The sequence below is a fragment of the Oncorhynchus tshawytscha genome, linkage group LG11 (genome assembly GCF_018296145.1).
Source record: "Oncorhynchus tshawytscha isolate Ot180627B linkage group LG11, Otsh_v2.0, whole genome shotgun sequence".
In the NCBI taxonomy this organism is placed as follows: domain Eukaryota; kingdom Metazoa; phylum Chordata; class Actinopteri; order Salmoniformes; family Salmonidae; genus Oncorhynchus; species Oncorhynchus tshawytscha.
Window position 1 is genome coordinate 17436375 of NC_056439.1, and position 26638 is coordinate 17463012.

The window sequence follows — 26638 nt, forward strand, 5'->3', positions numbered from 1 at the left end:
TGCGACTCAATGTTAGGAAGGTGTCCCTAATGTTTTGTACACTCAGTTTATTTAAAAGGAATGAACCGATATAATACATATGGTGGAAATTCTACTTTAGTCTATGCTCACACCAATTCAATGCTTTTCAATGTGTGTGGAAGAGTGCTTGAGTGCACATTTTTGGAGAAAGCCAGATTATTGAGACAGGTTTGCTGTCTGCTACCCTTCAGGCTCTTTTATGATCAGTCTCTAACCCCTACAGACACAGGTCTGGAGCCCATTAGGGCCCAGGCTACTGACTCATAATCGTTAACCACACAGAACATGCGTCCCAAATGGCATCCTATTTCCTATATAGTGCACCATTTTTGACCAGGGCTAATAGGCCCTGGTCAAAAGTAGTGCACTATGTAGGGAATGGGGTGCCATTTGGGATGCAAACCAGCCACCACCACATTCCATCTACAGTCCCTGAGCACCTATCTATTAACTCTCACATAAACATGTTCCAGTCCTCATTTATTTTAACTAAATAAAGCTATCAAAGCAACTCTTATCTGTGCATAACTTTGATTTCTGTACCGCCCGTCCTCACCTACGTACAGGTGTATAGGTGGATATGTTGTAACTCAACATATTTGAACGAAAGAGCACACAATATAATAATATTCATTTAAACTACCGTCCTGAGATGCTCTCCGTCTCTTTACTTTACGTGGACAATAAATACTGTTACTACTGAGTGACTAGTTAGTGAATTAGGGACGAAGAACCATGCAGTTTTAATGCTCTTTAAGATGCATTTACTAGCTTCTCTCGCTTAGTTAATTTTTTACTGAGACAAAACGAGGAGAATAATAAATCTGTTTATAACAAAGGGACGATTCCCTGATGAAATTAAACGTTTAGCATTGACAACAATAGCCCCCATACTAGGCTCTCTTTAACCAAACAAACAAACAGCCCTCATATTTTTGCAAGGGTGTCTCACGACATAGAGTGAGCACGCAGTAGCAGCAGTATGTGACTCAGGCTGTCCTAAATGACACCCTATTCCCTATATAGTGTACTACTTTTGACCAGAGCCCTATAGGCCTTGGTCAAATGTAGTGCGCTATATAGGGAATAGGGTGCCATTTGGGGCACGACCAATGTGAACTCTGAGGCATGACAATATACAGGACTACAGATCCTAGCAGTCATTAGAACCAAGCGTTTCTCAACCTTTTTTGTACCAGGGAACTGCAAGGACCAGCTACAGCCCTTCCTCCAATGAAGACCACTTAGATTAAAACTAGCACTTGAGAACTAACTAAATCAGTTTCAGCTCACTAGCTGAGGGACCGATCAGCAACATCATTGGGACCCGTGTTGGCCCGCGGACCACAGGTTGAGAAACACTGATAAACCCACAAAGAGCTGGCATAACATGGTACCTACCTACCTACAGTACACCCAGTCAGACTCAGGACAGTGCAACTTCATGCAAAACCCCTAATGAAAACATACTAGCTAGCCGTCTCTAATGATACAAAAGCAATGAAGGCTAGGGAACATATCATCATCATGAAAATAGGTTGCTTTCAGGTCGTGGTCAGTGCTGTGTTCCCAAGGTCATGTATAATGTGTACAGTATATACAGATAGAGAGACAGTGTTCCAAATGGCACTCTATTCCTTATGTAGTACACTACTTTTGAACAGGGCCTATAGGGCACTGGTCAAAAGTACTGCACGATATAGGGAATAGGGTGCCATTTGGTATGCACACAGAATGGTCTGTTATTGACAATACGGGTTGAGAGAAAGCACAGCAAGCCACTCCTTTAGACCTTTGACCGTTGCAGTCATGATGAGGGGAATCAATCAATACATAATAATTACAGCTTTAAGTTTTTATACAGAACAACATATACACTCGCTAATAGAAGCATCTTGCTTTTTTCCTCAGCAAGGTGTAATAAACATGTTTGATAGTAGTTCACACAGTGAAATCCTGTTTGATAACAGCATGCATTACTCTACGTGCTTATGCCTGATAGAAGGGTTTGGTTGTTGTGACTGATTCTCATTTGGATTCCTCTTTTCCAGTCATGTCCAGTCTGACATCCGGTATAGATGGAGTGGTTGTTGCTCCCTCGATGCTTTACTTCTCTCACTGTGCCTGAAAACACACAGATAGACAGGGAAGAAGGGTAGGTTTTAGACTGGGGTAGAAAGTAACCATGAAGAGAACTATTCACAGAGGAAGTTTGGATTTCAACGATTATGTCGGACTGAAAAAGTTCCTCTGATCTCTGTTTTGTTCATAGGTTCTTGGCAGATTTGTTGCATTACAATATGAATTACTAATGAGTTACTATGTGATGATATTATACGGACAATATCACAGCTATCGGAATATTCATACATACCTTTTCCACTCCTTTCATTCTGCCTCGGCTAGAAAACAATGAGAAATGATTAGTTATTTGCAGTAACATAAAAGTCTAACACATGATTTCCACAAACAATGACCTTCAATTACAATTAGAATTCTAGAGTGACGTTTCAAAGAAATTACATTTCAAAATCTCAAACAGCTTGATACAGGAACTAAGCAATGTTAATAACATAATACTGAGCCAAGACTTATTCACCCCTGTCCCTTAGGCCTCCGTTCCTCATGTTGTTGTCCTCTTCCTCTGCAGCATCATCTACTTCATGACAAAGACCCAAAGAATTCAGAGATGATATCCTCCGTCACCAGAGTTATAAAACAAACACAGGCAACCAGGAAGTCATGTGCCTTTCAACTAACCTGAGTGGAGTTCTTTGACGAGTGATGACATGGTGTTTGTGATTGAATCTGCAGCGACCAACAGATCATTACGAAGATTTCTAGGTACACCTGAAAGACAGAGGACACCGTCACTGATTGTAGTCAATGATTTACATGTCATTTAGTTGCTAGCTATTTTTGAAGCATGTTTTTTTTTTTAAATGCATCCTTAAATCAAATTTGGCACAGCTCAATCACAGGTGTTGTGTTCTCCTTGACTCAAACAAGGCAAGAATGGATAACTAAACAACAGACATGCACTGGGCCACATTGGATCTAAAGGAGGACATAGTCCAGCGGAGGTCCAGCACTCACCATGAGCGAAGGCCTCCAGCACGTCCCCCCCAACCCCGGCCAGGCAGTCCTGGGGTGTGTGGGTGGGGGTGGACCCAGCTGAGGTGGAGCGGATGGGCATGGGCATGGAGCAGCCTGCCCCATGGCTGGGGGAAGAGTGGGGTGAGCCTCCTGTCTGGGTCTGATAACATAACATCACCATGGGTTAGGATACAAATACTATAGAAACATACCAACACCACCATGGGTTAGGATCCAAATACTATAGAAATATACCAACATCACCATGGATTAGGATCTAAATACTATAGAAATATACCAACATCACCATGGATTAGGATCTAAATACTATAGAAACATACCAACACCACCATGGGTTAGGATCTAAATACTATAGAAATATACCAACATCACCATGGGTTAGGATCTAAATACTGTAGAAACATACCAACACCACCATGGGTTAGGATCTAAATATTATAGAAATATACCAACATCACCATGGGTTAGGATCTAAATACTATAGAAATACTGTATACCAACATCACCATGGGTTAGGATCTAAATACTATGGAAACATACCAATATCACCATGGGTTAGGATCCAAATACTATAGAAATATACCAACATCACCATGGGTTAGGATCCAAATACTATAGAAATATACCAACATCACCATAGGTTAGTATCCAAATACTATAGAAACATACCAATATCACCATGGGTTAGGATCCAAAAACTATAGAAATACACCAACATCAGCATAGGTAGGGTTAGGATTAGAGGAGGCCTAGACCACCACTTTTGTAACTTTGCTAAGAAAACACGACACACACGCACACCTACACCCCCCACAACATGACACACACCTACACCCCCTACGACACACACCTAAACATACACACCCAGTCTATTACAGCACCTTTACTGCTCTGAAAGCTAATGAGAACCATGTGTGAGCCTGCCTGCAGGGACTAGAGAGGGGACTGTAATGTGCCGCCTGGGTTCTATGCTGCCTGGAGAAAGGGGCACTGTGTCCTTCCTAGGGTGGGGAGGGGTAAGGAGGGGAGAGGAGGGGGTTGGTGCAGGGCCCTTGGCCAGACCTGGGTTCAAACACTATTTGAATAATTTCTAATACTTTATCTGTGCTTGATTGAGCCTGCCTAGCTTAAAAATGGACAAATAGGATAGTCCCAAAAGTACAAACACCGCCTCAACTGGCACTCCAGGCAGGCTAGAGCAAATACAGAGGTATTGGAAAGATGTTGAGTACTGTTTACTTTGAACCCAAGTCTGCCCTGGTCCAGGACTGTATGGCTCAGAGCCAAGCAGCAGATGGTTAGCCAGACTGCAGTCACATTAGAGGGAAGGTTGTTAGCTTTGATGAAAGGAACAGGTCTCGGACGTTTGTTTGGCAAAGAAAGGAATACATGGCAGAGTTCTCACCAAATAACCTAAAGAACTTTACCTCAGACTAGAATTGATATCTCATGAAGCAACATATAACCTCGATATCACATTTTTTTTTTTTACTTAGTGTAGATTAGAATGTATGCTCGCTCATATAGAAATGACCAAAAAGGTAACATTAAACTATAATATGTAAGGGATAATGAACAAGGGGCTATGCGGTGAAACCAACCTTCCACGGTGTTGTATTTTTTTTCTTCCAGATAACGCATAGAGCCCCGAGTTGATTATCCCTTTTATACCATGACTATAATTTAAACACATTTGCTGCTAGAAATGTGTTCATTTGCAGGTCAAAATGTGTTCAACGTCCACTGAATTAGCTAGGGAGTTTACTACATAGCTACGGTAGTTGCCTTGGTAACCGAACAAACAGACTTTCTAGTTTAGCTAACCAAACCATCAGTCCTAGCTTGCTATTATGAATATCGAAATTCAACAATGCTAATAATGTTTTCAGTGCGACTTTTGCTTTCAAAAGCAGCTCAAACATAGAACAGAATTAACTATAGCCTTGAATTCTACCGTGCTGATATACCGTACGTTATAAAGAAAATTATGCACGTTCTCTACCCTTCAAGCCAATCAGAAACGAGCATTCAACAATGCCATGTTATAACTTATCAATAAGGCTCGAGGGGGTGTAGTATATGAACAAAATACCACAAACCCCTGAGGTGCGTTATTGCTATTATAAACTGGTTACCAATATAATTAGGGCAGTAATAATATATGTTTTGTCATACCTGTGGTATACGGTCTGATATAACACAGCAGTCAGCCAAATCAGCATTCAGGGCTCGAAGCACCCAGTGTATAATAAGGTAGTCTAGTGTATGGTTTCCTGTACATATGTACTGTGTCAAATGTACACACACAAAAAAAACGATGCTACTCTAAGTTCCTTGAAACACGATCTGTCTGAGACATATCAGCACATGCCTTGAGTGTGGAGAGTAGTATGAAACGTAATACTACGGCGGCTGAATGAGCGGGTCTGCTTCTGTATTGCTGTATTAGCGTATTAATGTATAGTTAACTGAATATGGAGACACTTACTGCCTGCTTCTGCTCCTCATCCTATCAGCCAGCCAATGGTACGCGGTGATATTAAAGCGTGAGCAGTGAGGGAGAGGAAAGAAGTGAGGGGGAGATAACAAGAGAGAGCGAGAGACAGGAGAGAGAAAAAGAAAGAAAGAAATTAAGACAGACAGACAGACAGACGGTGGCAAAGGCAAAGAGTCAAAAGCTTTCAATATCAGGACAGAACAGACAGGTTCATACGTGTAAGATCCTTTCAAGGTAACCAATGGACCCTGAGGCAGACTACTGTCAACTACAATCAATGCAGCGTTCTAAATGGTTGTATAAAATATAAAACAGATTCACGGTTGATGTTAACGAATACCTGATGACACGAAAAGCAATAATGACATATGTTGATAGTGATACACAACTAATACGTATTACAGCCTTAGTATATGAAAGTCAGAATAACAACAAACCGTGATATAGTGTATCAGATAGCGTATAATACTCTGTAGTCATAGTACTATCCTACCTTGAGTAGCCTCATCAGTCCCTCGAGCTGGACCATCAGTTCCCGTCTGCTCTCCTGTAGGGCTGACATGCGCCTCTCCAGCTCATCCTTCCTGTGCCTGTTGTCCCACACAATCACACACAAACACAACACCTGGCTGTCAGTCCCTACTGCCTCCTGAAAGGCCTGTCAGTCTCCACACTCTTCTGTCAGGTGGCGTCGTGCTGAAGTAAGACAGGGGGGTTTTCAAACCTCTTCTCTGGGATTGTCATACGTTTCACAATTACCTCAGTCTACCTCAGTAGATGATTAGTTGGCGATTGGAATCAGGTCGCTCTGAAATAGTTCAAATAAACTGAATGGCTGGGGGTCCCCGAGGACAGGTTTGAAAACCACTGATGTAAAACTTTGGTCAGTCTTTTGTTTATCTGTCCCTTTCCCAACATCCCACAGACAACATGCTCACAGACAGTCCCTTCTTTGAGCCTGCTGCTTACACTCCAGGGTAACAGAAAGAGACAACTACTGGCTCAATCCCTTTTTCTGTGATGATAATACAATTGAACCATTGGTGTCTGAACACCCTCTGGTGGTCAAACGTGGTAATTACCTTCATTCACATTATGAGATCAAAATGTCATTTGAGGACTGAAAACACAGTCCTATCCATTTCTCTGCCCATTCCAAAAATCTCACAAACATCTGCTTCCCGGCTGTCTTTCTCCTCCTCTCTACCTCAGGGTTATAGGCCTTAATACAGACAGATATCTAACACACACATAGGCTGTTAGTGCTGTTATAGGTCATGCTGTGTTTACTGAGGAATTAAGGCATACTTTACTTTATTAAGGCATATCAATAAGTAATAAAGAGTTAATAAAGGTGTAGTTATGACTTTGTAGAGTGTATAAATATGCGACGAGCAGTTATAACATTGATTGTAGATGGGCATAGATGTAAATGGATATAGACGACAATAAGTATACAGTAGATATAGATAAGATATAGGTGGGTAATAGATCTAGGTGTATATGTGGTACCTAAGGAGCCTGAGTTCGGCCAGCAGTGTGGGGTTTTGCTGGGCCTTCTCGGGGGTGGGCTGGGAGGCCTGCTCATGCTCCAGACGCAGTCGCTGGATCTCCTGAAGGATCTCTCTGAGGGACCAGAAGACACAACAAAATGGAGATTTAAAATCTGCCGATGACATTTTGAAAGCAGGTCCTGATGACCAAGATAGATTTCAGTATATTTACTTATATTTCACAAAATTCTTAAGTTATGAGCATACAATACATATAATTACTCATTTAACTAAATTACCTGATAAACAATCTAAAGTAACTGTCCAGGGTTTCCAGATTTCTATGAAATATGACCTATAATTCATTACAATATGAGTGAAATTGTTTTTTTTGTATTACGTATGTTAAAAAGCAGCTTTTCTGTGTTGGAATGGTGTGGGCGTACCCCTACAACAGAATGGTTATTAAAATATTAACGCGAGCAGACAGCTGATTGGCCAGCTCAGCCAATGAACCAATATGACATCATGTTCTATGAGGAAATAGCTTGCTTAGTTTGAGGTGGGGTTTTGGAAGTGTTTTTTCTCCAATTGATGCTTTGGCCAGTATAGGATGAGTTCACTCATACCCAAATGATGTAGTTAACAGAATATGAACTTTTAAAAGTTACATTTTCACTGGACAGTTACTTTAAGTAGTGATTATTCCATTTTTTTTTCATGTTTATTCATAACGTGACAATCAAATACATTCCCACCTGTTCTTGTTCTCTAGTTCTGCTATTAGCTGCCTCTGTTGTTTGTTGGCATCAAAGTTGAAACTCAGATCTGTTGGAGGACATTGCTGAAAGACAAAATTACCATTAAAAACAGAATGAATAAAACTGAGTGGACAAAAGAGAGTAACACATCAAACATGATCTACTGGCCAGAAGTAAAAGTCATGCGTGCTGTGCTTCAGACTTTTTAAATTTCACCTTTAACTTTGATCAACCGACTACACTGTGGGTAATGATTATCTTAGTCGCTGGTAATAGCCTTAACATGATCTGATTCTGGGCGCAGAGATCATTAATATCTCTTTATGAACATCCTGCAGTTACACAAAGTGTTACATCATAAGAAGAGGCTAAATGCAGGCGGACAGAATCACACCCTGGGGCGCCCTACTAGTCACTCACACACGCACGCACGCACACACACGGACACACACACACACACACACACACACACTACTCACTGTGGAGCTACTCACTGTGGAGTTGCCTGCCTCAGCTGCCAGGCGTGCTGCGTAGCGAGCAATCAGACGATGCTCCTCGTCTAGCCTGCTGGGACTCTCCAAGACACTGGAGAGAGAGAGAGAGAGAGAGAGAGAGAGAGAGAGAGAGAGAGAGAGAGAGGAAGGGGGAGGGAGGAGGGAGAGAAGGAGTGAGGGATAGAGATCATAGAGCAATAATGTTTCATACATTTTAAATGTGGAATAATAATGGCATGTAAGTGCCATGGATATAATCATAAATTCATTTGGTGGGTGTTTATATTTGCCCTATTTTATAGGCATGTGTAAACTGGACACCTCTCGGAGAGTGGGGTCACAGCCATCCATTATCAACAACAACCCTGGAGCAATTAAGTGAAATGCCTTGCTCAAGGGCACATCAGCATATATTTTTTGTATCTTGTCAGCTCAGGGACTTGAACTAACAACCTTTCGGTTACTGACCCACCACTCCAACCGCTAGGCTACCTGCCACCCCTATAACTTATGCCATCACTGTGGACTGATCATTAAGAACTTGTGTGAAAAAGGTCTGATTATCCTGGGTTTCCATGAGTCTTTAGGGAGACAACACAAATCCCAATACAGCAACAGGCCACAAATGTCAGATTCCATCACAGCTGCTCATTGCAAAACCATTTACCCGGAAAAGTCAAATATGTGTGTGACTTTGGTTTTCATCGAGGCATATGGTCTGAACAGATGATTGGACATATGCTATCCCCTCTCTATGAGTGGTCTGCAATGATCTTCCTTTCTCCCCCCCTCTCTCCCTCATGATTAAGACCATTAAACAGCAATCTGGATGGAAAGAAATTGCATCTGTAAAACCTCAACTACAGCTTCATATCCACTTCAGCTTTTTATCCACTGTCTAACAGTTATAACACAGTCTAGATTGAGTTTGAGAGGTCAGTCCAGTTAAAACCCAGCTTGAAATAAATTGGATGCCGCTTGTTTTTTAGCTTGGCTGACGTGCGACCCATGACTACACACCCATGACTATACCCCCAGTACATTCCACCGTCTCATGGAGTGCATGTTTAAGGACTATCACTACCAATCTTTTTGCGTCAAGGAAAACGGCCCGAGAAGTCTGAGAGGTCAGTCCTGTTAGAAACCAACTATGGCTTTATATCCTGCGTCTTAACTCTGAGATTGAGTCCTGAGAGGTCAGTCCCAGGGTTTAAATAAGAGTGGAAAAGAGAAAGATAACCACACTGGCTCAGTCAGAGTTGGGCTGTTAGCTGTTCCTCTCCATTAATCGACAAGACCACTCCGACCAGGTCGTGTCTTACTGCCTCTGCTTCATCAGAGACAGAGTTTCCTTCAACCAGTCAATGCAGACAATAGCCTGGTCCCAGATCTGTTTGTGCTGTACAGCCAACTCTTATGGTCGCAGACGGACCTCGTCTGCTAGCCTGGCCCCAGATCTGTTTGTGTTGGTTGTTTTCATGGCCTGGTCCCAAATCCACTGCGCTGTCCTGCCAACTCCTATGTCATTTTCATGCTAACTTGGCATGACAATGACCATTGGAGTTGGCAAGACGACACATATACTGTGGATCTGGGAGAATTCTAGCAGACAAGACTGTGTGTAAACGGCTTGTTGATCCTCTGTGAGCAGCCGGTCACCAATGCCCTTCTGTCTGTACTAGGTTCAAATGAGCTTATGCCATTTGACGCAGAACATGCTCAAAAACTGTATAATGTAGGAACACTGCTCTGTGACTGATTCTGCACTGCTTTGAGTCTCAGCATACACATTTCCCATTGGACAATAAAATAGTGTTGTTGTTGTTAGGCCCTACCGCATAATAACACGGCTGCTCATATACTGTACACTCAGAATCTGTTTATCAACACAATCACAGGGCTGTCAATCAAAGGGCTATCCCTCCATCTGTCTCTCTCTTACACATGTTTATGTTATTACAATGCAATCAATGTCAAATTTCACGAAGTATTTTCAGGTGGAAAATACTGTAAAAGTTACTGTTCTCTACTTGAGCATGATGGCAACAATATTGACACCCCTCGTTAATAACATTCAGTCTGCCTACCAGTTGAGTCTGTGATTTCATATCTGGTGGCGTTTCGGTCAATAGTCAGTTAACTCCAAATTAAAAGTAATCGAACACTCCAACAGCAAATTATTTGTATTTTCTGGTGCTGAGTATTAGGTCATAAATTGTGGGTTGTCGGTCGGTGGGTTGGGCCTTGGAAGAGCAGCGCTGAGCAATCTGTTTGAGAGAGGCTGGAGAAGTGAAAAGATGCTTTGTCAGCAGACAGAGAGGACCAGACGGGTTCCAGTGCGAACCTGGAATAGAAGGTTAGGCCTCTACAAACAAAATCTACAACAATACCCATTCTTGGTGGAAATTCAGTAAATTCCCTGGTTTTCCAGAAATCCTGGTTGGAGGATTCCGGATTTCCTGCTTATTCCTTCCTGATTCCGGGAATCCTCCAACTGGCATTTCAGGAAAACCATGGAATTTATTGAACGTTCCCAGAATTTTGCAACCTTATGATGGACTAAGCTTACAATAAAACATCTCTGAATAAAAGGAAAAAAGACAAGATAACCTCATCAACTGGAATCTGGAATAAAAAAACAAACACTAAACTGTATAATTTGAGACACAAAACAGTGGTTGATACTTTACGTACTGTTTTCATCGTGCTATTGTGAGTAAGATCTTCAATGTATTTATTAAAACATACGGAAAATAACCGTAAAGCTTTTCTCTTTGGTGCATTCAGCCAAGCGCCAGTGAGCTAAGGCAGAGAGTCCTGTTATTCAGCTGTAGTGACATCTTTGACTCCCAGACCCTTCACATCAGAAGAAGCCAAGCAGAACACAGTAATAATTACATGGATTAATATTTAAAAACCAAATGTGACAGTGTGTCAGCTCACACAGTCAGACGCCAGGCTACAAGGATTTGAGAGGGAACAGGCTGGCTTGCTGCCGCGCAAACAAGACCTTAGCACGCGCGCGCGCACGCACGCACGCACGCACGCACGCACGCACGCACGCACACACACACACACACAAACACACACAAACACACACACACCTTTCCTCTGATCTGATAATGAGAGAGCAAACTCTCTACCTTAACCATCTCTTTGCATCCACATTGACACTTAACTTTGAGCAATCTGGAACCAATTTCGCCAAACATCAGAATGGATTTCTCTGTTCTGTTGATATGCAGCTTTTGGCAATATAGTGTGTGAATGCGTGCGCGTGACCTCCTGGAGGAGAATGTGTTCTGAATCTTGCCTCTCAATCGCCCGGAGCTTCTGCCAATGCCTGATTACATCACAGTACTGCACACACACAGAGAAACACACACACACACTCATCTCTTCTACTTCTAATGACATAGCAGACGCGATGGAACCCATGTATACATGTCACTTCAATCAAGAGTTTATGATCAGGGCCACTAAAGTAGCTAACAAATAATGAGTTTTCTCAGGAATGATTCCAAGGGGAAGACGGGGATGGACTTGGCAACATCTTTAAGGGCACAGGACATAAGGGGATGGAAGCAGTTGGTCAACAATGGTCTATGCTCTGCAAGGAATTCTGGAAATAGGTTAGGCATGATAGGTATTGGAGCAATTCAAAGCCAATGCTGAAGAACTCACCTTTTAGTAGGAGTAGGTGCCCCAGACGACATGAGCATTGTGTTGTTCATATTGTTGGCCACTGGCTTCGGCTGACTACAGTAAAACACAAGATTATACCACTTTATTGCTACACTGTGAAATAGACTTATACACTGACTCTGGGGTGGGAGAGAGGACATTTGCATTACAATACTGTAGGAATCATGAATATGCAATGGTGACTGTAAGCAATCGTCATACAAAACTACTGTACAGTACGTAGAAACATTGCTACAGTAAAACACAAGATTACAGGACTTTATTGCTACACTGTAGGAGAAATATACTTTAAATACATATACTATTATACACTAAGGAGATCTGAGGATTCTGTCCCTACAGGGGAGGAGAGAGGGCATTTGCATGAACATAATATAATGTAATATTCACGAATAAGCAATCATGACTGTAGACTACAATCAATGGATGCAACCTTTCGTGTTTGGGGATTATCAATTATCAAATAGGGAACAACTGTACTGTATGTAGAAGATTGCTACTGATTGTGCTGTACAGTATATGTGAGTTAATTTGTCATGGTCTGTATGAAAGAATAATAGATTTGGCATTTTGATTAGCTTAAAACTAATTAAAACTGTACAAGAGGAACAAAAGCAGACAGGGAATCTAATTAAACTAGAAGTCTGTGGTTGGTGAGGAACTGGGAAAAGAAAGGTGACATTGCACTACAGAAGGTAATTTGGGAGAGTAAACAAAGACTATTAAGTCCATCTGGCTTTCATATCAGCACCGCAGTCCTGTGCTAGCTTGCTGGCTGGCTGGGGCTCTCTCTTTTGGCTAGATTCTCCTGACTCATTGGCTCACTCTGGGTGTGTCTGAAATGGCATCATATTCTCTATATAGTGCACTACCTTCGATCAGTGCCCAAAGTAGTGTACTATATAGGAAATAGGGTGCCATTTCAGATGCAGAGTCTGCTGCTCGGACAAGAGAACTCTTCAAGTTCAGACTCCAGGGCAGCAGGTAGCGTAGTGGTTAAGAGCATTGGGCCAGTCACCGAAAGGTCGTAGGTTTGAATCCCTGAGTTGACTAGGTAAAACATCTGTTGATGTGCCCTTGAGCAAGGCACTTAACCCTAATTTCTCCTATAAGTCGCTCTGGATAAGAGCTAAAATGTAAGATGTGTAGTCCCATGTATGGAGAAATGACAGTTCTAAAGTAGTGTTGGTCTGTTTCTCTCCTGATCTGTCTTTCTCTCATTCCATGTATGGAAAAATAACAGTTGCAAAGTAATTTGCTACCTCTCATGCGTTCTTCCTAAAATACTGTAGTGTAGCCTCTCTCTCTCTTCACACTCCAATGTATGAAAATGATCAAAAAAGAACACTGTATGTTTACTCTCACTATTTTTTATCTCTCTCCATATCACTTTCTCTATCTCTTATCCATTATCTCTACACCTCTCGTTGTAGCTTCGCCATTAATCAGCAGCAAGCCTCCAACAATTTAAACAGCCATGAGTACTGGCGTACTGAGAATAATTTAGCATACGTTTCTCCAGAATATGTTCAAAGAATGTTTGACCTTCATGGAAGTGAACCATTTCTATAAATAAGACTTTCCATTGCGTAAAAGAGTTTCCATAACAGTAACTGTCAGTGAAGTAATACTAGTATGTTTACACAGACAGTTCACTGTTCTTTAACTGATCATTAGTTTGTGTACTCACATGACAGTACACACATGAAAGGTAGGGAAAATAAGTGCCATCTAATCTCTATGAACGCAAGGGAATAACCATTATACTGTATCAGTATTCATCAATATTTCTCAAAATAAAGAAACTGAATTCATTTTTCAATCACTGTACTACTCATGAGTATGCACTCGGGGGGTCAGCAGCGTATTTGCATTACTATGAAGATCAAATATCAGATTTCCCCAGAGTCAAGCTAATACATTCAAAGCACACCATGGAACATATTTTTAAACTACTATTTTTAAAACTGGCTCCACATATACAATCCCAAACAATAAAAATAGAATGTTTGATCACGTTTAGAGAAGAAAAAGATGAGAGAAATCACTGATATTTCTGTCTTCATGCTCAAATCGGGAACATAAGACACTGGGCAGAGTTATCTTTTAGAATGTTCTACACTGTCTTAGCATCTGAGCAAGACAGGACACAAACACGTCTCGAGTAAGATGCTGATGACCTAATCAAATATTTCTGAGGAACTCCAACTGTATGAAAAAGCCCGCGTGCACTTTCATGTAGAATCTAATACTATAATAACTGACTCAGTGAAAACCAAGACAAAGATGAGAGGCTATGAGATCACACTTACCTCCTTTAGAGGGTAGAAAGCACCTGTCCGGCTAGCGGCTAACCAAATACATCCAACCATCCAAGTGCTGCTGTAGCCAGCTGCATACCCTGGTCCGCTCTGCTCTCAACTGAGCCAGTATCTCAACTAACTACTCTGCTGCTGTCTCCAAGGAGACCCAGCAGTCACATGACTGTATGACAATGCAGAGTCAGACTCTCACTCTCGCTCTCACCATCTCTGTCCCTCTGCCTTTATCCCTCTCACACACACACACACACACACACACACACACACACACACACACACACACACACACACACACACACACACACACACACACAATTTTAGAGTCCCCTTACAAAAAATACAAAAACAATCACGTGGAAAATCAGGTGAAATTTCGAAACGGTTTTCACGTGTGAAATCAGGTGAAACCATGTGTTTTGGAACACTTCACATATGACATTTCATGAAGTTTCACATCTAGATTTTCACGTGATCACAATCTTTCACATGTGGATAAAGAAATGTGACGAGATTTCACAAGCGATGCCCTGCCAACAAAAAATGGACATTACGATACACACAGTACTTTCAACATAGTGTTTCCAATGTACATATTTAACACACTTTGAAACACATGACTACATTATGCATGTTTATCTATACAGTAATTATTATTCAACATGTCCTTACCTGGGATTTGAACTCACAACCTCTTGGTTCACAGCATTCTGATCTTCCTGCCACGCCACCATGTCTGTGTCAATAACTGATTTCACCTGCATGGCTACACTTTGGACTTCATAGTAAATCTCAGCCTCGTTAAAAATACACTCAAGAAAAACGATTATATGTATCATAGTGATTCAGGGGCAATACGAAAACAAAATAATATGCCCCAACAACATTAGACAACCACAGAAAACCCACAAATTGCTGAAATAAATGTCATCGATGATGACAGAACAGTCAGAATAACTGATAACTAAAAATAACAGTGCAGCTGGCACTATTTTGCTAACTGCAGCAGAGCTGTATTATAGCTAATGAATGTGTAGGGGAAGCTGCAGACTTTGTGGCGCAGCAAAAAAAATCTCAGGGGACCTGAAGTCCAGAGGTTGTAAGTTCAAATCACAGATGAGGTCATATTTTCGCTGAACGGCGTACCACTTATTTGAAATGCCCCATACCATTTCATTACTTGACTTACAACGGTTTGGGAAGGCTTAATCTTACGTGCCGTTAACGTGAGAACATGTGACCGCATGCAGAGCAACATTGTGATAACATGAACCTAGACACACAGACACGCACTGTTAAAGCGTCAGCCGTTCCAAATGACAGTTCTCCCGATTACTGATGGGAGGTTTGTCTATAAGAAAACGGTCTCTATGGATACAAAGAACAAAAAGCATAAATCTGTCCAACAATGTCATGAATTCCACAGAACATAAACCTGTGACAGTACACTTCAGTTGTCCTCCTTATTTTCACCGAGCCAGTTACAAAGACAGACAAGCCTGTTGACATTTTCAGATGAAAAAGCTGCTCTCTTCTTCTGTACGATATGCCCAGAGTGAAAACAACCTCTCACAAGGTACTGACGTGGCACGCGTTGCCAGGTACCTCCGTGCAATGCAGGCCAGCCTGGTGTGTGGCCCTGCATGCTGTGACCACCACTGTAGTGGACAGTCCTCCATGTTGATGCTGGGCTCTGCTTTGTAACGCTCCACACATTTCTCAATGGACTCCTCCTCTTCATCAGACTCAGGCGAACTCATCAAGAGGGCAGCTTCTTTCTTTGGTGGCTCTGACTCTGTTGCTTTACCAGGTTGCTGTGCAGGCCGCTCTTCCTTCAGCAAGTTGCTGACCAAAGCCCACACCTAACCCCTCTCAGGTCTGGGAAGGCACTTCAGGTCCTTAAACCGATCTTCAGCCATGCGAGGTTGGTGTTTTCCTTGCGTTTCTGCAGGTCTGTTGTGAATGTCAGCTTGAATCTTACCACATAGGCAGGGTCATCATCGGAGCTCTCCATCACTCAAAAGGAGATGGCACAAAGCAGGCAACCCCACCAATGTACTTCTCCCCTCCCAGAAGTTCAGTCAAGTACCTTCAGTGGAAGATCATATAAAATCACTTCAGTCAATTGTGAGAGACGTGTTATACACACAGACTCGAGCTCTCTCTCACACATACACAATCGTATTATAACACTAATAGTGCGATCGAGACGATTACCTGCAGCGCTCCAGTAGTGCCTCCAGCTTCCGCAGTTTCTCCAGTTCAGCTGTGGTTGGCATGGTGACGTTAGCTTTCTGTTGGGACAGCGCATCTGTCAGTGGTTGTTGGTTTCTGTGGACACGCGTTAGCATTTCCAGAGTGCAATTCCATCTTGTTGTGGCATCTTGTGCAAGCGACTCCTTCTTTTGTCCATTTACAACTTGCTGTTGTCCATTTACAACTTGCTGTGTTTGAAATGCCCAACAATTTCTCTGCATTTGGCTAGGGCATTGTCGAACCCGCTGTTCTGTAGGGACACTGTGATGGACCTTTGGAGACTGTGCGCGGTGCGGGGCAGGTGTTCAAAAGGCAGACGTCTCGCAGCTGCAATCACGTTCCATGCACTGCCTGTGCAAAGTGTGGTAGCTTTGTTTTCAATGTTCCGCTGCTTTGCTACACCCGTGAAATGCTCGGCGCACGTTTCAGCATAGTGCCTCTTCTGTCTTCATTACGGCCAGAGCGTGTGAATGCAGTTTCCAGTTTTTATCGATGTAAAGCACGGTGACCCCAAGGTACTGCACTTCACTACTTGACTACTTGACTGAGGGACTACTCCTTACTGTATTTAGGCTTGCCATAACAAAGGAGTAGAATACTTATAGATTCAAGACATTTCATCTTCTATTCATTTGTAAAAATGTCTAAAAACTGATGTGAAAATCCAGATGTGAAACTTGTTCCAAAAAAGACCAGATCATATGTGAAGTATTCCAAAATCACATGGTTTCACGGGATTTCACATATGCAAAACATTTGGGAATTTCACATGTGAAATCATGTGATTTTTCACTTGTGAAAATATGTTTTTATCGTAAGGGGACTTGTGCATCCTCTAAAATAATGGATGCATGAAGTGTGTGTGTGTGGGGGAGGGATGCTTGTGTGTGTGTGTGTGTGTGTGTGTGTGTGTGTGTGTGTGTGTGTGTGTGTGTGTGTGTGTGTGTATGTGTGAGAGATTTTACTGTAATTCAAATCAGAATGTGTAATTCATGCAGATGGAGGGGGGATAAGAAAGTTGTTTCAGGTGTTTCAAAAATCCAAAGTCCTCCAAGGCCCAATACATAACAGGCCTCTCACAGGCTGCTGAGGGGAGGAAGGCTCATAATAATGGCTGGAACAGAGTAAATGGAATGGCATCAAACACATGGAAACTATGTATTTGATGTATACTGAACAAAAATATATAACACAACATGCAACAATTTCAAAGATTTTACTGAGTTACAGTTCATATAAGGAAATCAGTCAATTGAAATAAATTCATTAGGCCCTAATCTATGGATTTCACATGACTGGGAATGCAGATATGAATCTGTTGGTCACAGATGCCTTCCAAAAAATACCTTCCACTATTTGCCTCATGCAGCACGACACATCTCCTTCACATAGAGTTGATCAGGCTGTTGATTGTGGCCTGTGGAATGTTGTCCCACTCCTCCTCAATGGCTGTGTGAAGTTGCTGGATATTGGCGTGAACTTGAACACGCTGTCGTACACGTCGATCCCGAGCATCCCAAACATGCTCAATGGGTGACATGTGTGGTGAGTGTGCAGGCCATGGAAGAACTGGGACATTTTCAGCTTCCAGGAATTGTGTACAGATCCTTGCGACATGGGGCGGGCCCATCCATTTTCATGCTGAAACATGAGGTGATGTCGGCGAATGAATGGCACGACAATGACCCTTGGGATCTCGTCACGCTATCTCTGTGCAATCCCATTGCCATCGATAAAATGCAATTGTGTTCATTGTGTCTGGCTTATTGCCTGCCCCCACCGCCACCACGGGGCACTCCGTTCACAACGTTGACATCAGCAAACCACTCCCCTACACGACGCCATACACGTCGTCTGCAGTTGTGAGGCCTGTTGGACGTACCAAATTCTCTAAAACAACGTTGGTAGAGAAATTAACATTCAATTCTCTGGCAACAGCTCTGGTGGACATTCCTGCAGTCAGCATGACAATTGCACACTCCCTCAAAACTTGAGACATCTGTGACATCGGGTTGTGTCACAAAACAGCACATTTTAGAGTGGCCTTTTATTGTCCCCAGCAAAAGGTGCACCTGTGTAATGATCATACTGTTTAATCAGCTTCTCGATATGCTACACCTGTCAGGTGGATGGATTATCTTGGCAATGGAGAAATGCTCACTAACAGGGATGTAAACAATTGTGTGCACAACATTTGAGAGAAATAAGCTTTTTTGTGCATATGGAACATATAAGTGATCTTTTACTTCAGCTCATGAACCATGGGACCAAAGACTTTACATGCTGTGTTTGATATACAGTACTGTACTATCCTCTCAGAAATAATCAAACCTTTCTGCATACAGCATACAAAAATAGCTCCTATTTCTGGATAAACACTATTATTAAGAGTAGTGGTTGAGAAGACTCTTACATAAAAGGTTGAACACTGATGTGTTTATAAGAATCTTTTTTCCACTGCGACTGAAGCTCTCCCTCCCTCCATCCCGCTATAAAAATGAATCTACTACTTAATGCACTCTCCCTCATTCTCTCCATCTGTCAATATCCCTGTCATAAAATCACATTGCGCTCACACCTAAATGAATTACAGAACTATTTCCTATTGCAATGGCAGTGATAGGATTAGTATTGACTAAGGGGATGTGTGAAGGAATAAAAGACCAGGAGGCATTCTGACATTACAGATAGCAGTCACTCCTTTAAAGGTTGGGTGGTGGAAATATGTACAGTGAGTATGACCTGGGGCATCATTTCTAAACATTGCACCCACACAAAATATGCCCAAAAACATGCATGCGCCAGTTTTCACGCAAAAGTTGGAATTTATAAAAACTTAAACTTGATGTGAGAATGTGCTTGTCTCCCGCAAACTTTAGACCTTGCGTATCTAGTGGTTGAAGTACTCCATTGCAAGAAGGCAAAAGTAGCCTAGTAGCCTTGGGCAGGAATATATCATGACACTTATTAATGAAAAAAAAAACAGGCAGATAAATATAATAACATTTGACATTAGTGAGAAAATGTATTGATTTAATCGATCTGATCCGAAGTGTAGTATAACGGTAGAACAGACAGTTCACCTTTTCGTTTTACAGTTTCGTCAGAAAACTGTCATGTCAAATTTCTCGAGTAGACAACATTTCATTTAGCAAACATAATATATCACAACCATTGCAGAATAAATTCCTCAATTTTTTTGCCATGATAGTTCATATTCCCTAAGTAGCCATACAACAAATGACCAACTGCATCTCTCATTTATATAATTGGGCCTATTAGATAGGCTATTATAATTTCACCTGTTTGCTCTATGCATCCCGAAAGGGAGCGCGGTTTATAACGTTCAGTAGAATTTAACTGGTAAACAGACAGTTGATCATTTGCATTAAAGTGTGTAGGCTACCACTGTAACTAGGCCTACTGTAATTAGATGTTTTAAAGTTTCAGAATTAGCGGGCAGTGCAGCATATTCAGGATCGGGAAAAGTAAATGCAAAACATTATTGAATTCAAACGATCTGTTTACAGGTCCACAACAATTTGCAACTGTTTTTGTCTTTCAGAAACGGTCAGATAGGCTACAGCAAATGCCCCTGCAAAATAAAACAGTCTGCCAATGCCGCCATAGACATTTGATCAAGTTCGCCATTGTCATTTCCTTCAGATACTGCCTTGGCCTAATTCTAATACTTCTAAAGTGTACAGCAAATAAGGGCGTTACTGTCACCCAAAAAAATGAATAGTGGGTGTTTTTATAATGCTCGTGCACGCGCGCACAGTTTTACGCCAGGTCTGATTTATAACAGGAAACGTGTATGTAATGGCGTGCACCAAGTTTATAAATATTCATATTTTTGTGCATGCGTCGTTTTTCAGAAATGGCACACAGAGATATGTTTGTGTAAAATGTAGACAATGGTTATATACCAAACAAAAATATAAACTCAACATGTAAAGTGTTGTTCCCATGTTTCATGAGCTGAAATAAAAAGATCCCAGAAATGTTTAATATGGACAAATTTTGTGCACAAATGTGTTTACGGGCCTCCCGTGTTGTGCAGCGTTCTAAGGCACTGCATTGCAGTGCGGCTTGGCAGGGTCGTGCTTTGTAGGACGCATGGCTCTCGAAGTCCTTTTGTGGGGGAAAAACTCATTCCGATTGGCTGGGCCTGGCTTCCCAGTGGGTGCGCCCCCGCCCAGTCGTAAAATCTGTACATTAGGGACTAATGAATGCATTTCTATTTACTGATTTCCTTCTATGAACTGTAACTCAGTAAAATCTTTGAAATTGTTGCATGTTGCATTTATATATTTGTTCAGTATAAATACAGCCCCTGGTCACTATTTCAAACTTATTTCAGTACAGTACAGGCAGCTTTTTAACTTTGTGTTGCATATTGGGGGGATGTCCGGGTCAATGGGTTCCAGGGTCAACACCAGGGTCCAGGTGCATGCCCTCCCATGATCATTATTTGAAGAAATAGCTGTGAAATCGTTGTTTCTGGTGAATTTTGAAGAGAAAATACATCCCTTCTACATCTGTATTGCTTTGCTGTTTGGGGTTTTAGGCTGGGTTTCCATATGGCACTTTGTGACATCTTCATTGTTTACTGTTTGGGGTTTTAGGCTGGGTTTCCATATGGCACTTTGTGACATCTTCATTGTTTGCTGTTTGGGGTTTTAGGCTGGGTTTCCATATGGCACTTTGTGACATCTTCATTGTTTGCTGTTTGGGGTTTTAGGCTGGGTTTCCATATGGCACTTTGTGACATCTTCATTGTTTGCTGTTTGGGGTTTTAGGGTTTTAGGTTGGGTTTCCATATGGCACTTTGTGACATCTTCATTGTTTGCTGTTTGGGGTTTTAGGCTGGGTTTCCATATGGCACTTTGTGACATCTTCATTCTTTGCTGTTTGGGGTTTTAGGCTGGGTTTCCATATGGCACTTTGTGACATCTGCCGATGTAAAAAAGGGCTTCATAAATACATTTGCTCGATTGATTCCCGAACTTTCCTAATCATTTGGTCAATATATCTCAACCACAACTGAAATACCAATAATTGATGTATTACTTTAAACTGTAGTTTAACTTTATCAGTTGAGAAAGTAACCACGCTTGGAGATTCTTTTCGTAGAACAACTATGAGAAAGTCAGTTCTGGAATGCGTTCTGGTCAATTGAACATTTGCTACGTTGCATAACAGGGTGTACTGAACGACACGTTTCCACCAAAACATCCTTCAAAAGGTTCTCGAACAGACGTTGAGGTAACCTGCGTTTTCTCTGTTTGGTAGGTGTGACGGGGTGTGGCTTAAAGCAATTAGTGATGTGTTTGAAGGGCAGAAGTGCATTTTGAACCCATAACCCCTCCCCATTTTTTAACTGGTCGTTCAGAAAAGCACTGAGAGAAACAGGCTTGCTTGAGCCTACTGCCTGAGGTTAAAAACCCGTTTCAAAGTTTATAATAATACTGAAGTTGTCTTTGAACTCACAAAATTGAGCCCAAATAACCGTTACCAATTATCACTCGTTTTGAGAAACACGAGATGCGCATGTCGACACCATTTGAAAAATATCCTTTTCTAGATCATTTTTATTTGTGCTAATGGATTTAGCATGTTAAATGTGGCTGTACTTCGTTATTTGTTACAGGTTAGCTCCCAGGAGGAAGGGTTAGTTAAGAAGAGAGAGAAAGAGAGAAAGAGAGAAACTATTGCTCCATTCTTCTTACAAGTCTTGCACAACTTTTTTTTTACCCTTCACAAACCAAGGCGTCTGAGGACCGGGCCAAACCAAAAGCATAATTGGTGGTGGGGGGATCCAATCATAAAATGAGGAATTGAGTAGTACTGTGTGGTGTAAAGTCACAGAAAGCCAGTAGCTACAGTAGGAAAATAATTTCCAATCCATCATGATATATTATTGAGGGAGTCAAATTGTCAGGTGCTAAAATCATGGCTGCCAAAATCAGTTCAAAATGTACAGATCAACAGTGACAGATAGTCCATCACAAAACCATAACTCTGCTGCCCTTCATGTAGTGTATAAATCCACTGGAATCTCACTGTCAGTCAGGGGATCCTGAACTCACAGCTTGCTTATAGCCTGCTGAGGAGCTCAGGCCACACCAAGTATATCATATCTACTGTCTGTCACACAAGGTTCTCATTACCTCAATGGGTTTAAATCCTGTACATTGACATTAGCCTACACTTCAATCACATATGAATCCTTTATGCTTCAAACCCACCCCTTATATTTGCCGATGTCTTAACATTGCAGCCAGAGTTCAATTTAAACGCCATCGTCCTAATTACACTGTTTCATTTCGGATCAGTCCTCCTAATACAAATTCAGGACCTTTTTACGAACCCTCATCCTCTCGGAATACATTTGTCCTCATTAGAAAACAGAGGACTATATCTACGTCCTAAATGTAACCCTATCCCTTTTGTAGTGCACTACTTTTGACCCTGGCCGGTAGAGCTCTAGTCAAAAGTAATGCACTTTATAAGGAGTAGAGTGCCACTTGGAACACAACTTAGGTCTTTGAAAATGGTCTTTGAGGAAGAGGATGTATTTTCCCCTACATTTATTCGAGAAGGGTTCCGGGGAATATTGCTGGAAGGAAGAGCAGCATTTAATTGCCTCAGATTTAAAATTGAAATATGAAAATGAAGAAGCAAAAGCCATATGCAAAACAAACCGACCATTGTGCCCTCTGGTCAGAGCAGATATGGCAAAGATAGAAAAAATATTTTATGATATTTTATTCAATGCTTAGGTTTCACATTTGATTACTTTTCAGCTCCTCATCATACTTCATTATGATCCATAATACTGTTCTTGGACTCGTTGCCCAACTCATTCCCTGCTGTCACCACAATCTGATAAAAATTGTGTTTGGTTTGGTGGAACCCAGAAAATCGTTTTCAACATCATTCAAGGGCAGTATGGAGGGAGATGACAGACAGGAGGGAGGAGCTCTGTGAATAACCCTCATACCGCGTCAGTTTCTACTTTGACTCCCCAGCTGCAATGAAGAGGCACACAAACAGTAGCCTGGTCCCAGATCTGTTTGTCTGTCATGCCAAACAACAACCATAGGAGTATGCAAGAAAGCACAAATAGATGTGGGACCAGGCTACAGTAACAGGTCATGTTTCAGGAGTAAGCAGTAACCTCCATTACCTTGCCTTATAACCTCCTTATTATACACTGTGCTGCTAACTCTGAAACGGCATCGGAGAGAAAGCATGAGACTGCACATTGCCCATCAACAATCTGCAGACTGAGGTATCCTAAAGAAACATAGGCTTTAGCTAAGATGTAAGACCCTAATCAATGAAATCTGGTTACTATCGAGGCACAGTTTCTTCGGCACATGCACCGAATACAACAGGTGTAGACCATACAGTGAAATCCTTACTTACAATGCCGTTTCAATCCTTACAACAATGCCGTTTCAAAAATACGAATAAGAAATAAAAGTAACAAGTAATTAAAGAGCAGCAGTAAAATAACGTTTAAACAGGGGGGTACCGGTACAGAGTCAATGTGCGAGGGCACCAGTTAGTCGAGGTAATTGAGGTAATATGTACATGTAGGTAGAGTTATTAAAGTGACTATGCATAGATGACAACAGAGAGTAGCAGCGGCATGAAAGGGGGGGACACAAATAGTCTGGGTAGCCATTTAATTAGCTGTTCAGGAGTCTTATGGCTTGGGGATGGAGCTGTTTAGAAGCCATGCGGTAGCAGAGAGTCTAGGTCCAAGAGGCTTCTAAACAGCTCCATCCCAGAACAGTCTATGACTAGGATGGCTGGAGTCTTTGACAATTTTTAGGGCCTTCCTCTACATATGTAATGCAATTGTATGCTACATATACTGCACTAACGAATCCTATCACTTAACATCTCAAAAGAACACTCCATATTAGTTTATTTTTACACTATGTGGCTTCGTTCTATCTGCTAAATTCATCATCAAATGCAATTTCTGTGAAATACAGTGAATACACTAGAGAGACATATCTCTGATATACGCACGCACTCGGGTGTTTAGTAGTTAATGATAATTTATACTATAAATCATTTTTAAAGCTTTTTAGACCATTAATACGTCTGTGATCTCCCTTAAGCAGTTGGAGAGAGGCCTGCAGATCAACCCTACAGGGTCTCAGTAGGAGTACTGATCTAGGATCAGTTTAGCCTTTTAACTCATAATGAATTAGAGAGGAGACCTGATCCCAGATCAGCACTCCTACTCTGAGCTGCGGACCCACGAGTGATTCAGAGTCTGGAGATGTAAAGCAGGAAACTATGCACAGCACAAATATTTCCACATGCAGCTTGTTTCCTCTTGGCATTTCTCTGATTACTACTTTTTCCTCTGATGGCTCTGAATGTCAGTACTCACTGACATTCAGCCCGGGTCTTAAAATAACTAGAAAACCAGACAGAGAAAGAGAGGAATCTGATTCGTAGTCTGCAGTATGGCGGTGCAGCGCAATGGTATCCAAGTAACAAAAAGGGATGTAATTGACAGTAAACTCATTTGCAGCTTATTGGACTTGTAAAATCAGCATACTAGAGAAGACATCAACACGAGGAAACGGTAAGTCAACAACATCTAAACCAGAACAATCTTCAGCCCGTATTTATTTTATTTTTAGTCAATATATTTCAAGGAAGTGCCGATGAAATATACTGTTACGCTGGTAATAAAAACGTGAAATGGATTACGGAACACACGCAGCACATATTATTCTGAAAAAACAGGACATTTTCTGAAATGTAAATTAGACTGAAGATATGCGACAGCTGGTAAGATACACAACAGTTCCTCCCAGCCAGAGTCTTATATTTATACCAAAGCTCCGGCTTCATGACATGACACACAGCAGACCGATGGTGACCAAGACGCTGTTCAAAGAACCTACCATTTCTTAGAATATAATAGAATTACTTAGAATATAATAGAATTACTTGGACTATAATAGAGCATTCTATTTCTATGAAAGCTCCCTCCTCTCAGTAAAACCAACCTGAACCTACACAACACATCAGCTCTCTCACATGTACTGTATAACTAAGTAATCATGGTCCTTCCATTTCAGTGAGAAATGATTGACAATTGCACCATCAATTTAGGCTGGCGAACACCTAACTTTCGAAGTCCGCCCTCTCTACGCTGCGAGTCACATGGGTCGCGTCACCAGGCTACCATCAATTGACAGAGAGCCAATGGTTGCATCATAAGGAATTTGGACAACTGACAGTGGAGAACTTAAAGGGAAAAGGACAAAGACAGATGGGAGTATCTTTGGTGAAGATAGACATACGGGGTCGGTTTCATGGACACAGATTAGGCATAGACTTTTAATGGAGAATCTCCATTGAACATGCTCTTTAGTCTAGGACTAGGCATAATCTGTGTCCAGTGGATGTAGAAGTATCCAGATTACTTACACAGTGTGGGCCATGGTGTCCTGCGGTTTCTCAGACTGCTCAGGGAACATTGGATGAGGTGGCTCTCCAATGGGGACACAGCCCAGAGACTTACTGATGGCGTGGCTCAGCTTTTTAGCCGGAGACTTCTGTGAGAGCGGCAGAAACAAGATGGTGGACATTACATTCACTCTAACTGAAATTCCAGTTAACTTATCGAATTGTTTGAAGTGAAATGGAATTGACCCCCAAACTGTCTGTTATAATGTGAGAATTACTTATAGAAGTAGTGTAAAGAGATGTATTTGTAATTTACCTTAAAATTCTCTAGAATATTCAGTTATGTTGTGTAGTGCACAAAGAAGGACCACCGTGGTATCGACTCGAGGGGGAATATGCACGGCTGTGACTATAACTGATGAGAATTCTCGAGAGGTAATAAGGTCAGCATTTGATTGTGAGGTATTCTAGGTCGGGTGAACAGAAGGACTTGAGTTCCTGTACGTTATCACAATCACACCATGAG

General features: G+C 41.7%; 1 protein-coding gene across 10 annotated transcripts in view; it reads right to left on the reverse strand.

The window, feature by feature from the left end:
* dtnbb (dystrobrevin, beta b) overlaps positions 1-26638 on the reverse strand; it is a 49328-nt gene continuing 22690 nt past the window's right edge. For 3 of the 10 annotated variants that reach the window (XM_024436946.2, XM_024436947.2, XM_024436945.2), the window contains exons 10-21: positions 26134-26261; positions 12068-12142; positions 8369-8474; positions 7887-7972; positions 7148-7261; positions 6129-6225; positions 5627-5647; positions 3118-3277; positions 2782-2871; positions 2621-2680; positions 2396-2423; positions 1-2145 (exon numbers count right to left, since the gene is read on the reverse strand). In XM_024436946.2, coding sequence (XP_024292714.1) covers positions 2410-2423; positions 2621-2680; positions 2782-2871; positions 3118-3277; positions 5627-5647; positions 6129-6225; positions 7148-7261; positions 7887-7972; positions 8369-8474; positions 12068-12142; positions 26134-26261 — 951 coding nt within the window. In that variant the 3' untranslated portion in view covers positions 1-2145; positions 2396-2409. Of the gene's footprint in view, positions 2146-2395; positions 2424-2620; positions 2681-2776; positions 2872-3117; positions 3278-5626; positions 5648-6128; positions 6226-7147; positions 7262-7886; positions 7973-8368; positions 8475-12067; positions 12143-26133; positions 26262-26638 lie in introns of those variants that run through there. The other 7 variants (XM_024436949.2, XM_024436950.2, XM_024436952.2 and 4 more) reach the window with 7 other exon arrangements.